General features: G+C 44.1%; 1 protein-coding gene across 3 annotated transcripts; it reads right to left on the bottom strand.

Annotated features, from left to right (window-relative positions):
• Positions 1–10,222, bottom strand: LOC124703276. Of its 3 annotated transcripts, none has more exons than XM_047235503.1 (6): positions 9,927–10,209; positions 8,996–9,840; positions 8,383–8,473; positions 7,734–8,266; positions 4,492–6,679; positions 1–477 (listed from the first exon to the last, which is right to left on the bottom strand). In XM_047235503.1, exons 5-6 carry the CDS (start codon positions 4,660–4,662, stop codon positions 361–363), a joined length of 288 nt encoding a protein of 95 aa, XP_047091459.1. In that variant the 5' UTR covers positions 4,663–6,679; positions 7,734–8,266; positions 8,383–8,473; positions 8,996–9,840; positions 9,927–10,209; the 3' UTR covers positions 1–360. The 3 variants fall into 3 exon arrangements, 1 of the variants encoding a protein (XP_047091459.1); XR_007003008.1 differs by lacking the exon at positions 1–477 and having other exon boundaries at positions 5,459–6,679; positions 7,734–7,877; positions 8,227–8,266; positions 9,927–10,222; XR_007003009.1 differs by lacking the exon at positions 1–477 and having other exon boundaries at positions 5,459–6,679; positions 8,996–9,827; positions 9,927–10,222.
• Between the last annotated feature and the right edge of the window lie 1,295 nt (positions 10,223–11,517).

The raw sequence follows: 11,517 nt of genomic DNA, 5'->3' as shown, positions 1-11,517 counted from the left end.
TCAAAATCCAGCTTTTATTTCAGCAAATTATTGGATCCCACATCACAAATTGATACATATTGCAACTGGTGCTTTGAACATGGCCAAGGTGGAAACGAAAATTTAAAACATGCAAATTTAGTTCGAAACCCACACACACCATACTCCAGGGACTGCCAAGCAATGCCCCATCTTACACTTGCCGTATACGACACAAGGTTCACACATGATCAATTTTGCACATCTACTTCAACATATATCCCCCGTGTTTACAACTGCCGCCTCATTACATGCAAGATGTAACTACAACATATATCATGCAAATTTACCCCATTCTGGGCACTCCAATTACACGAATTTGAAATAGATGATGTTGTTTCGTCACCGGGCCTTCTCTGATTCAGATTTCGCCGGTGATGCGACAAGGGTCCTCCAAAGGTACCGCCCACTTGCCATGTCCACCATCGTCCAGAATCCTGTCTTCGCAGCGGATGCGACCTACATTTGCAAGCAAATGGTGCTTCAGTCTTAGGGGCAAATCTCAATACAAAATAGCCATAAGAACATTTCTTGCAAATTTGTAGACAACATGAAACTGTGGCTCAATCTTCTTCTTGAATATATTGACACTTACCAACTCTCCATCAATGGTAACCATAGCTAGCTAAGTAAATATGCAAACATCAACTATTTGAATACTTAACCCATTGAGCAGGAATTCACATAATGTCTGCATAAAGCTCAAGATAAACATATACAGTAAATAATATCTATTATAGGTTTAAATGCTATATCCGGAAATCGGTAAAACACAGTTATGTTAGATAGCGCTGTGGGAGAGCAACAGAACGTATGAATGCAGCTGCAACCTTGACATGCTGAATTCTCTGGACAATTCAAAATCCAAATGAGGAAGGTTTTGTGGATTGGCAAAAAGGTATCCACCACTACACTGGAGACTGACATAATTTGCACAAATATGTCGGCTGTAGTATATCTATGAAGTCGCATATCACCACTGTTAACAAAGTTGTCCTGTGTGTGAAGAAGAGTAAAGCTATATTATCATGCAAGCATCCTTCAGTCAAAAGGAACCAATACCCATCACAGAAGCAATATGAATCACTTCTCTTGAAAATCTTGTACATAATGGAGACTTGTCGTTCAACCCTAAATTCAAAGACACTTAACAACTAGATATCAACTGTGCACCAGTACACGTCAGTTAACCATGAATTTTCTAGCTTAACTATTTTTTCCATCATACATACAGGAAATGTTTGGATACTTGGCCCATTCCTCCTTATCTTAGAACTTGTCTGAATATCTGTTCCAGATATGTGTATGCAGTGCATATTATCTGGCATAAGTATGGATTCTACATCAGAAAGGAATATGAATACACACATATTTTAGACCGACTGATGCGACATAAACAGAACATGTGAGTAAGGCTGCAACCTTGACATAAGGTAAAACTTTCAGAACACTCCAGGATTGGTTAATCTCAGATGCTGTAAATGCTGAAGCATGTACTTGTCGTGACGGCATGGTGCTTTTGATTCGGATGATGCTAACCAAGGTGGTGATCGAGACTGATTCTCTAGTCTTGGTTAATCTGTGGAAATCAAGGCTGACGACAAGGGCGAGGTCCAAGAGCTCAGTAGCTTTTTCACCTCTTTTGATGGACTGTTTGTTAGGCGTCAAGCCAATATGGCTGCCCATGTAACTGCAAAACAGTCTTCTGCAACTATCCTGCTGGAGTTCTGGGTGTCCCAAACTCCAGGGTTCCTAGCGCAGTGTATCTTGCATGACAGCACTTTGGCTGTTCAAGTAATATAAGCTCTTGACTATCAAAAACACACACCAAAAGTGTATCCATCCCTTCTCATGATGTATGTCCTCAGGTAATTTCAGGGTTCAGAAAAGCGGTAGGCGTGAATTTTCCAGTTTTGCTTCTGGCTTGCTTAGCGCCTACCTCGCATATGTGCACACCTAGCACGATTGCGCGCGCTCAAGGGTGCGCTTTTGAAATTAACCATGGCTAATTTGGAAATGAAAATTAGCAGCTCATTAGCAGGCACAATGCACAGGGCTTAGTTTCACTATAGTTGTATGTACAGAGGCCTAGATAATCTTCGACAAAAGAACCAGCCAAAAAAAATGATACTAAGAGCATCTCCAGCAGACGCGCTATATCGCGGCGCGCTAAAACCAAGAATCCGCGCGCGGTAAACAGATATCGCGCGCTGTGACGTTTTTTCCTCCGCCGGACGCGCCATTTTGCAGCGCGCGTTGGCGCGGTAAAATAGCACCTCCGCCGGACGCGCCATTTTGCAGCGCGCGGACGCGGCGCAAACAGCAAACACACACAAATATGCATCCAAGAAGATCAAACAATATATAAAAATTCATAAATATATTGTACCATCCAAATACAATACATTGTTCACAACAATACTTCACACCAAATACAACACATACAACAATACAACATGGTTTTGAGACAATACAACACATAATTTTCAAACAAATACAACAAATATGGAACTATTGTTGTCCATTCCAATTCCACCATTCTTCCATGAGATCTTTTTGAAGATCATCATGTGTGTCGTTGCACCGAATGGCATGGTATGAGGCAATGAATTGGGCAATCCTATGTGCGGACCTCGTCACTTGCACGGGAACCCCCATCAAGTCGTAGTGGGTATGATCCACATCTTTTCCGCGATCATCCTCTATAATCATGTTGTGCATGATTACACACGCGGTCATGATATACCAAAGGCATTCTTGATCCCAAAATCTAGCCGGTCCTCTAACTATGGCAAATTGGGCTTGCAAAATCCCAAATGCTCTCTCTACATCTTTCCTAGCCGCCGCTTGTGCATTGTGGAATTGAGTTTGCTTTTTACCTCTTGGTTGAATAATTGGCTTCACAAATGTTTGCCACCTTGGGTATATGCCGTCGGCGAGGAAGTAGCCATAGTTGTACTTGCGGCCATTTGCTTCAAACTCCACCAATGGACCTTCCCGCATTGCAAGTCTTGTCATTAGTGGTGACCGTTGAAGAACATTGATGTCATTGCAAGATCCGGGCATTCCAAAGAAAGCATGCCATATCCAAGTCTCTTGGTCGGCCACCGCTTCAAGTACTATGGTGGCATCCTTCTTGTAGCCTTTGAATTGTCCATGCCATGCCGCTGGACAATTCTTCCAACTCCAATGCATACAATCAATGGAACCAAGCATACCGGGAAATCCCCGGTTGGCGTTGATCTCCAAAAGCCTTGCCGTGTCTTGAGCATTGGGGGCTCTCAAGTATGTGGAGCCAAAGACATTGACAATTGCAACGACAAAGCGCTTCACACACAAGATAGAAGTGCTCTCTCCCATGGCCAAATGATCATCAATAAGATCTGCCGGTATACCATATGCCAACATACGCAAGGCGGCGGTCACCTTTTGATATGTGCTATGGCCAAGTTCTCCGGCGGCATTCCTCCTTTGCTCAAAGAAGCGATCATATTTGGTGACCTCCGCTGCAATGTGCTTGAACAAGTTGAGACTCATCCGGAAACGCCGCCGAAAATAGCTTTCGGGGAATATCGGATTCTCATTGAAATACGACCGCATCAATTTCTCATGCCCTTCAATCCTTTCTCTCCACAACTTCGTCTACCAAACACCGATCCACCAAATTTTGGCCTCTTAACGGCGCGGTATGCTAATAGTATCGATATGTTCTCCTCTTCTTCTTGGTCGAACTCGTCATCCGATGAATCATATGAGGAACTCTACAAACATATGTATCATATTAATTCACTATAAACTATTGTAGCTACTTGACGAGTAGAGGCCGGCCGGCGGAGGTTCATACCTTGCGAGCAAATGGGCGAGCACCATGGGCGCGCCAAGTTGCAAGCAAGCTGCTCGAGGACGACGAGGACGACATGTCGACGCTCGCGTGGAGGAGAACGCGACGGCGGCGCGAAGGGGCGGCGGAGAAGGACCGCCGGCTGCAACTCGTCGGCCGACGGCCGCGCGAGCGACACGGCCGCGGCGGAGCGTCCGCCGCCGCCAGGAGGAGGTGCGGGCGACGCGGATCTACGACGCGGCGGCGCGCGAGAGCGGGGCGGCGGCGGAGTCGGCCGGCGGCGGCTGGATTTCGCGCCGGCGGTAGGTGGGGAAATGAGGGCGCGGGCGCGGGGAGGAAATTTCCAGCCGTTGGCTTTTCGCGCTTGGACGAGCGATGCCGCGCGCTGTAGCCAACGCGCCGGATATGCCGCTCCGGATTGTGCAAAAAGCCGCGCGCCCTAAAAAATTTACAGCGCCGCGCCGTTTACCGCGCCTGCTGGAGCGCCTGATTCTGTCCCGCGCGCGCTATATCGGACGTTTTTATGCCGCGCGGCCTATATAGCGCGTCTGTTGGAGATGCTCTAAGGATTGTGGTAATGTGGGCTGAGATTAGAAAAGCACAAAAAGGTAACTGCAAGGTGAGAGCAATACCTTGTAATGGAGGGGCGCTGCGTCCCTGGGCGACTCCTCGCCGTCGTCCCCCGCGGCGGCCGTGGCGTCGTCGTCCTGGAACAGGTCCGGTTCGGCGTTGAGGTTCCGGAGGAGGAAGAAGCCGGCGATGGTGGCGGAGAGGAAGATGAGAATCACCCTCAGCGGGCACATCTCTCCCGAAAAGTATCGACCACGGGAATCGACCGGGGATCAAGCAAGAACTCCCCCTCTGGTTGGCGTGCTGCGGCGCGGCGAGAATGGGGGAGGGGACTAGGGATATGTGAGGGGGGAGGGAAGAAGAGGATGAGGGAGCAGGTTGGTGGGTGGATGGATGTGGATTGTTCCCCGACCCGCCTCCCCTCGTCTTTGACTAGCGCGCACCACCACCACCACGCACCACCTAACGCCTGCGGCTTTTCGGCAATGGAGCTTTTTCCCTAGTTTTTCTAATGGAGGAGCGGTAAGCAGCTCAGGCCCCGAGGGAGCGAGCGACGTGAGGGCGGATTTCTTTATTGAGTTCGCGCCGGCCGGCAGAACCCCTGCCTCCCTGGATCCCGTCGGCGGCAGGAGGAAGACGAAGATGGAAGAAACTGCTTTTTTTTTTGGAAATATAAGAGGAGGAGAAATTCGCGGTGGGACACGAAGATAGGAAGGCCCCTGCGGGGAGGGGACGGAATGAGACAAGGCTGTCGGTGACATCGGATTTCTGGGCCCGCGTGTCAGTGACGTGGAGGCAGGCTACCGGTGAGAAATTTTATTTTTGGGAAATCCCACAATAAACTTCCCATTCGGTTTTTTACTTAGGCTGGTCATGGTGTGTATCATTCGTATGATATTGTGTGTGATAGTATCATGTAGTAGTATAATAGTCATGTTATATTTATTACTAGATCATGGAGGCGCGCGTTGCTGCGCCCGTCAATCATGTGGAAAGTATATATATAAATATTTGAGATCACTTAGACAAAAAAAAAAACATTCAATGAACTTCGAAAAGATATGTTTGTACAATGTAGGTCAATAGGATAATGGATTCCAAATGAAGAATGACAACTACCATCAAAGTAACATTTGTCTACCATGTTTATCCAAGGATTTGTTTTTTTACTTTGCACGACACGGTTCCAAGCTCTTCTCAAAGCATGACTATTAACACCGTGTACAGATCGAAAAAAAGGGGCAGTGCCATAGTAGCAGATGTCAAATTACGTGAAATTATATGATCCTTGCAAATCTGCAAAGAAATAGCATTACAAAGGGGGAAATGCATGCTTTTCTCTATTCATTATCGAATACACACACACTACAGGTTCGAGGAAAGGCAGACATGAATATCATTACAGCATCCACAGAAAACGTAAATGGCCGGCTTACCTTCACCAAGTATTACAGTTGCTGTCAGTTCTTCTACAGCAATATCAAAAGTCTATAGACACGAATGATTCTGGCACACAAAAGGAAAAGAATAACAACCATATACACTACGTGAATTGTCTAAATTTGAGGCAAAATAGATAATATGCATGGAAGAACAAGTTTAGATAAATAGATAGCCTTGCCAATATAGTCCAACGCTTGTGGTAAGACTCTAATAAGTAGAACTGAAACGGAAACATAAGAAAATGCAGCTGGATGTATTTTCTGTAACTGACTGTTAACACTTTTCACCAACTTATTAGTCCCAATAAGATACCTGGTACTTGATTATAAAGCTAGTGACAACTGACAAAGTCATCTGCTACTACTTGTTACAGTTGATTACAAATATACTATTTATCAGAGGCAGGTGGATATATTATTGGACAGTGAAAAAAAAGGTAAGTAAAAAAATCCAAAATTAATAACAAAAACAGCAGGGACGAAAGCTAGCTGCTTAAATTTCAACACTTAAATTTAATAATCATCAAGCCATAACCTAGCTTCGTTAGATGTAAAATCAGTAAACTTTTTTATCAATCCAGACTCAAGAGTACAACATGACAGTCAAATGCGGATAGAAATGTGCATCATCTAAGCGAAGAATAGTAGGAAAGGCCAACAACAGAGGGGCTCACCTGCCCTTGTGACGGGTTGAAGGGATGCAATGAGGGCCAGGATGTTAGGCAGTCAAGAGGCAGGTACACGGCTGCACGCTAATATGATAACCTCTGGATGTATTATGTATAGTTGTGGGACTGAATCAGATGAACTGAAAATAACCGAAATTTAGATCAAACATATGCAAACAAAAAACACAAAACGGGATTTGAGAGATATACGCACAGATATTGCTTGAGACACGTACGGTGGAGTAGTTAGATCACAGAAAAAGTAAGACGTGGCACACAAAACAGTATAGGAAGGTACAAGGAAATTCGTATTAGAGCTCAGGCTACATGGAGCCCATTGTTTTTCAAAATTTGAAAACATAAATTTCAAGTTACAAAAAGTCTGTAATAAATTATAGACATAGATAATAATATACTCTATCAACTTACAAAATCTCGACCCGAAATACGGTATATTTTGGGCTTAATAAAAATGACAAAATCTCGCAGATTTTGGAGGTTTGAAATTTTGTGCAGTTCACTACTTTAGATGTCAGATTTTATCATTTTGTAACTCTTTTTGTATGTTTTATCTGTTTTTCCATATTTAATAGAAAATCTACGCCGTATGGGCTTTCCCTGCAGTAATGCTTTAAAAAAATTGTCATTTTTATGCAGCCCAAAATACTGGGTATTTTGAGTTGATATATTTTTCATGTTGGTAGATTACATCATTTCCTAACATCTAGAATTTTTTCTCGGAATTTTTTCAAACTTTAAAATGCCGTTTTTGAATTGTTCAAAAACCAGGCTACATGAAGCCCGTGCTCCTAACGGTCCACACTCGGTACATGTAACCCAAAGAGGTCATATAGGCAATGGTGGGTGGAGGCATGAGGTCTACATCCATTAAATTTATGAGGATGAAAAACATGATCTTGCTCCATCAATATCAATGGATTTCAAATATGGGTTTTTTGTTATAATTTTAGCATAAATTCCCTTCAATTGTATCTGTGCTTAGTTGAACTAACGCCGGTTTCAACAGTAAACAAAATATTAATTAATCAAGCATAAATCTATAGCAAAGTCATATTATATACTTCCTCCGGTCCATAATAAGTGACGTGGCTTTAGTTCAAATTTGAACTAAAGCTAGGCCACATACTATGGATCGGAGGGTGCTCAAATTTGAACTAAATCTACGATACTTACTATGGATCGGAGGGAGTAGCCTGTTTTCCCATGCCAAGTGATGAAATTTGTATAGTGATAACTGAAGAATCTCTTCATCTGGATGGCCATCCAAGTTCTTTCCTTCGGACCATAGTTCGCATCAAATGGGAAAGCAAGAAGCTACTGAAAACAACAGAACACTTCTGAAAAACATTTAGGTATATGCAAGTCTATTAATAATAATGGTACATAAAAAATATCTAAAACCTCAAGAAATAGAACAGAGTGACAAATATGTATCCTAGCCTTGCCGTCCTAAAACCAAATGGGAAGCCTGGGTCGGGGAGTATCCTGATGTATGATAACTAATCATGTGTGTGTGCATAAACTTTCACAGAGAGTTGAGCAGGATCATATGCTGTATTTGTGAAATAAATCCTACTTTGCTTTTTTTCCTTGTTGAACTCTCATGAATAAATGAATAATGATAGATCTCGCCCAAAAAAAAACAGTGATTTACCAGGGCACTTACAGGTTTGCGTCGGGTCTTGAAGAGGACTCAGGTGGAAGAGCTGCAGGAAGGGCAGCATTTATCACAAAAGGAAAGGAAAAATATTTATATATATCATTATTAACTACCTAAGAGCAAATAGATGGGGGGGGGGGGGGGGCGGGGGAGAGAACTCACATCCTCCTCTCGTCATCAACATGAGAAGCTCCAAAACGCCTTGGTGCCTTGATCTTGGAGATGCACATATGCAGCGTGCCAACTTGAAAAGCTAAAAATAAACAGAAGTTGCATTATATAACTTGTTATCGAGCAGCTAATTATCACCTTTATCTACAATCTTTACAGCTACCAAACACAACCCTTGTAAATTCAGTTCCGAGTGCATATATGCCCCTCTTCTTTCAAAGTTTTAGTTTTTTGCTTTTGCATCGAGTGGCATAATGGATTCAAGAAAAACTCTGGATCATTTTGTTGTAGTCTACATGTTATCATCATAATTGTCGGAACAAGGAAAACACATTTGTTTGCAACTAAGAAACACACATGGTTATATGATATATATGTTAATAAGCTATAGAAAATGAACAAAAGTGAAGAAGGAAACCAGATTGTGTCCCTAGACGTTTTTATCATCTTCCTTGAAAGTCGAAAGTCAGAACAATCAGAGATAGTAATAGTACATATGCAGGGGCTGATAGCAGGTTGATCAATTGCTGATTTTTTTTTCATTTGAGGGGAAAGAATATTCACATGTTAAACTACAAGAAATAACTCGTTAACCATCTCTTACAATTGCCGATGGCATGCGTGAGGCAGCTCGGCGCCCTTGAACGTTTCCTGCACCACGCCTCGCTCACCTCTGTGCGCGACACCCACGTTCTCCCTGGAGGTGAGGCCTTCTCGACAGCCACCATGTACCGTGTCACGCCCTCCCACTCGTGGACAAGAACTGGCGAAACTTCGCGTCTTCTTCTGCATCGCGAGACACAGCAAAACGACGCATGCTCTGCTCCACTGTCATGGGTTCCTACCCTCCCCCTGCTGCCAGTTTTGCAGCGACGACGAAGACTTGCTGCACCTTTTCTTCAGGTGTCCCGGGCTCACACCCATGTTTGTGACCCTTGGTGTGCTGACCTTGCATCGGTTGCCGATCTCCAGAACGTGTGCGCCTCCCACGCGCGCCTCGTCAGACACACACTCGTGTTGCTATTGCTCTGGATCAGGAACACAATGGTATTTGACGCGATCGAGCTGTCTCCTCGCCAGACCGTCGCACTTGTCCTCGACCACCGCGAGTCGTGGCTGCACTGCCTACCGCGACGCTTTTGGCGTCAGGCCATAGATGCTTGGCTTGTTTCTGTGCGAGCGATGTGAAGAGCTTGGGCTGGTTCAGTGTACTGTGTAGGACTCTGTTTTGTTCGCTTGTACCCCTTCCCCCTGTAAAAATCTGTAGCTTCTGCTGCCCCATATAAATTAAAAAATTACTTCATGTGTGGTTTTTGCCCCACCATCGGATCTTAACAAAAATCTCGTGAGGAAAATGCAGTCATGAACAAAGAAGAGATCTCAACGGAGAACTGCGGCCTTGGATGCAAATATGGTGCAGAAACACCTATGTCTCTCTGCAACGGAGACCTAACAATATTAGCAATATCAACATCTCACAAAAGGGGGATGAAAGGAGGTGGGGGGGGGGGGGAGGGTGCTTCAAAGCTACTCACCAGCGGTAACCACGGTGAAGTCTGGGCACTGATGAGCAAAGATTAAGGCTAGGGTATACGATGGAAGCACAAAATATGGGGAGGCATCCGCCACAGCTGAAAGGAGCTTCCAGGGATATGTCGACACCCGCACCGCTCCTGCGCCGCCGGCGACAGAGAAAGAGGGCAGGAGGTCCGTCGCCTTCGAAATCCACGGCAGATTGATCGAAGTCCGTATCTAGCACGGATCCGTCGCCTCTCTGGTTTCTTGGCCGCCTAGAATCGCACGCAGGGGGGGGGGGGAAGGGAACGAGATGGTGTCGTTTCGGCTGTTCTTTGCCCTTTTCCCATTTTTTGACCACTATTTACCTGCCAGGAGAAGATAAAAGAGGGGATGAAAGGCCCATACGAAGCTTATAAACGGCCCGATTAACCACAATTCAGCCAGCTCGTTCAGTGGAGTAGCAGCCCAGCAACGTAGGACTGGCCCATCTAGAGGGATTAGAGAAGCGAACCAGCTCGGCGACTTTGTGGGCGAGTTGGGAGGATCTGGACCGTTCAGCCAGCTGATCGGACGGCTGAGAACGTTAAATCGCTGTGAGAGAGGCCTGGTGGTTCCATTATACTATTAACTAATTTGTTAGAATCTCAATGTAAATTTGTGTATAAAATTTGGTTGGCATTAACTTTTTTTGATATACGCTATTATACAGTATCCACCTATGTTATTCTAATATCCTCTCTCTTCCTTAATTAGTTGCCATATCAACAACTTTTTTAGATCATTGTGCATGATACTAGTGAAGATACTAGCACAAGAGAAGAGGTGTAATCCATTTGTTAATAGGAAGAGTTATATCACTTCTTGGAACCGGGTAAACATGTATGTTTCGCTCTTTCCTTATAGAAGTTGAGGTACTTCCTCCATTTTATATTAGTCGTCCTTAAATTTGTACAATTTATTGAATCAACGAGAAGTAATATGTAAAAGAGGGAGTGCAAAAAAGCTCCAACGATGGTGGTGTGAACTAGAGTTGAAAAAACAAGATTAAGAGAAATGAAGTGAAGATCTAGCCTTGATGTACGTTTGTGGCTCAAAATGATCTTCTATCATATCTACTTTTATTTTATTTTCCATACCTACTAGGCTTCAAGGTTGTATCACCTGCTGGGCCAATGTCCAAGTCTTGCATCATTGCTTTGCTTCTGGTATATTTTCACTTATTTTTTCGAAAGATTATTGCTCGTGGTGAATAACTTTCCGAAGCAATGACCTTCTCGAAGATGGGCAAAAATTTCAGCATATGTAGTTTTCCTATGTTTTTTCGAAACGGAGACTCTACGCCCTAGACTCTGCATCGATCGATGCATATACTAGATTTTTATTACTTTATTTGAAGTGTAAGTCAAGGAAGTAAGTTGCCTCTTATATCACACAAGTTGATTTGACCGCCAATTTTCCTCGCTCAAAATCCTCTCTCGCTTGCGAAGTTATTGTAGAAGCTGAACTCCAACATGGGTCCACAACCGTTTGAGAGTCCACTACAAAGAGGAAGAATTAATCGGTGCCGCACTGACAATCATCCGAAGTGTCAATTATGATTAGACTAAT

Source organism: Lolium rigidum, chromosome 3 (genome assembly GCF_022539505.1).
Source record: "Lolium rigidum isolate FL_2022 chromosome 3, APGP_CSIRO_Lrig_0.1, whole genome shotgun sequence".
In the NCBI taxonomy this organism is placed as follows: domain Eukaryota; kingdom Viridiplantae; phylum Streptophyta; class Magnoliopsida; order Poales; family Poaceae; genus Lolium; species Lolium rigidum.
This window is presented reverse-complemented; position numbering and strand designations above follow the sequence as displayed.

What these genes read in the sequence shown, in the direction of transcription:
- LOC124703276 (XM_047235503.1), bottom strand. Translation starts at nt 4,662, where the DNA reads ATGTGCCCGCTGAGGGTGATTCTCATCTTCCTCTCCGCCACCATCGCC. An exon ending in CAGCGCCCCTCCATTACAAG is followed by an intron (nt 478 to 4,491) that starts GTATTGCTCTCA and finishes TTGCAAATGTAG; the next exon opens with GTCGCATCCGCTGCGAAGAC.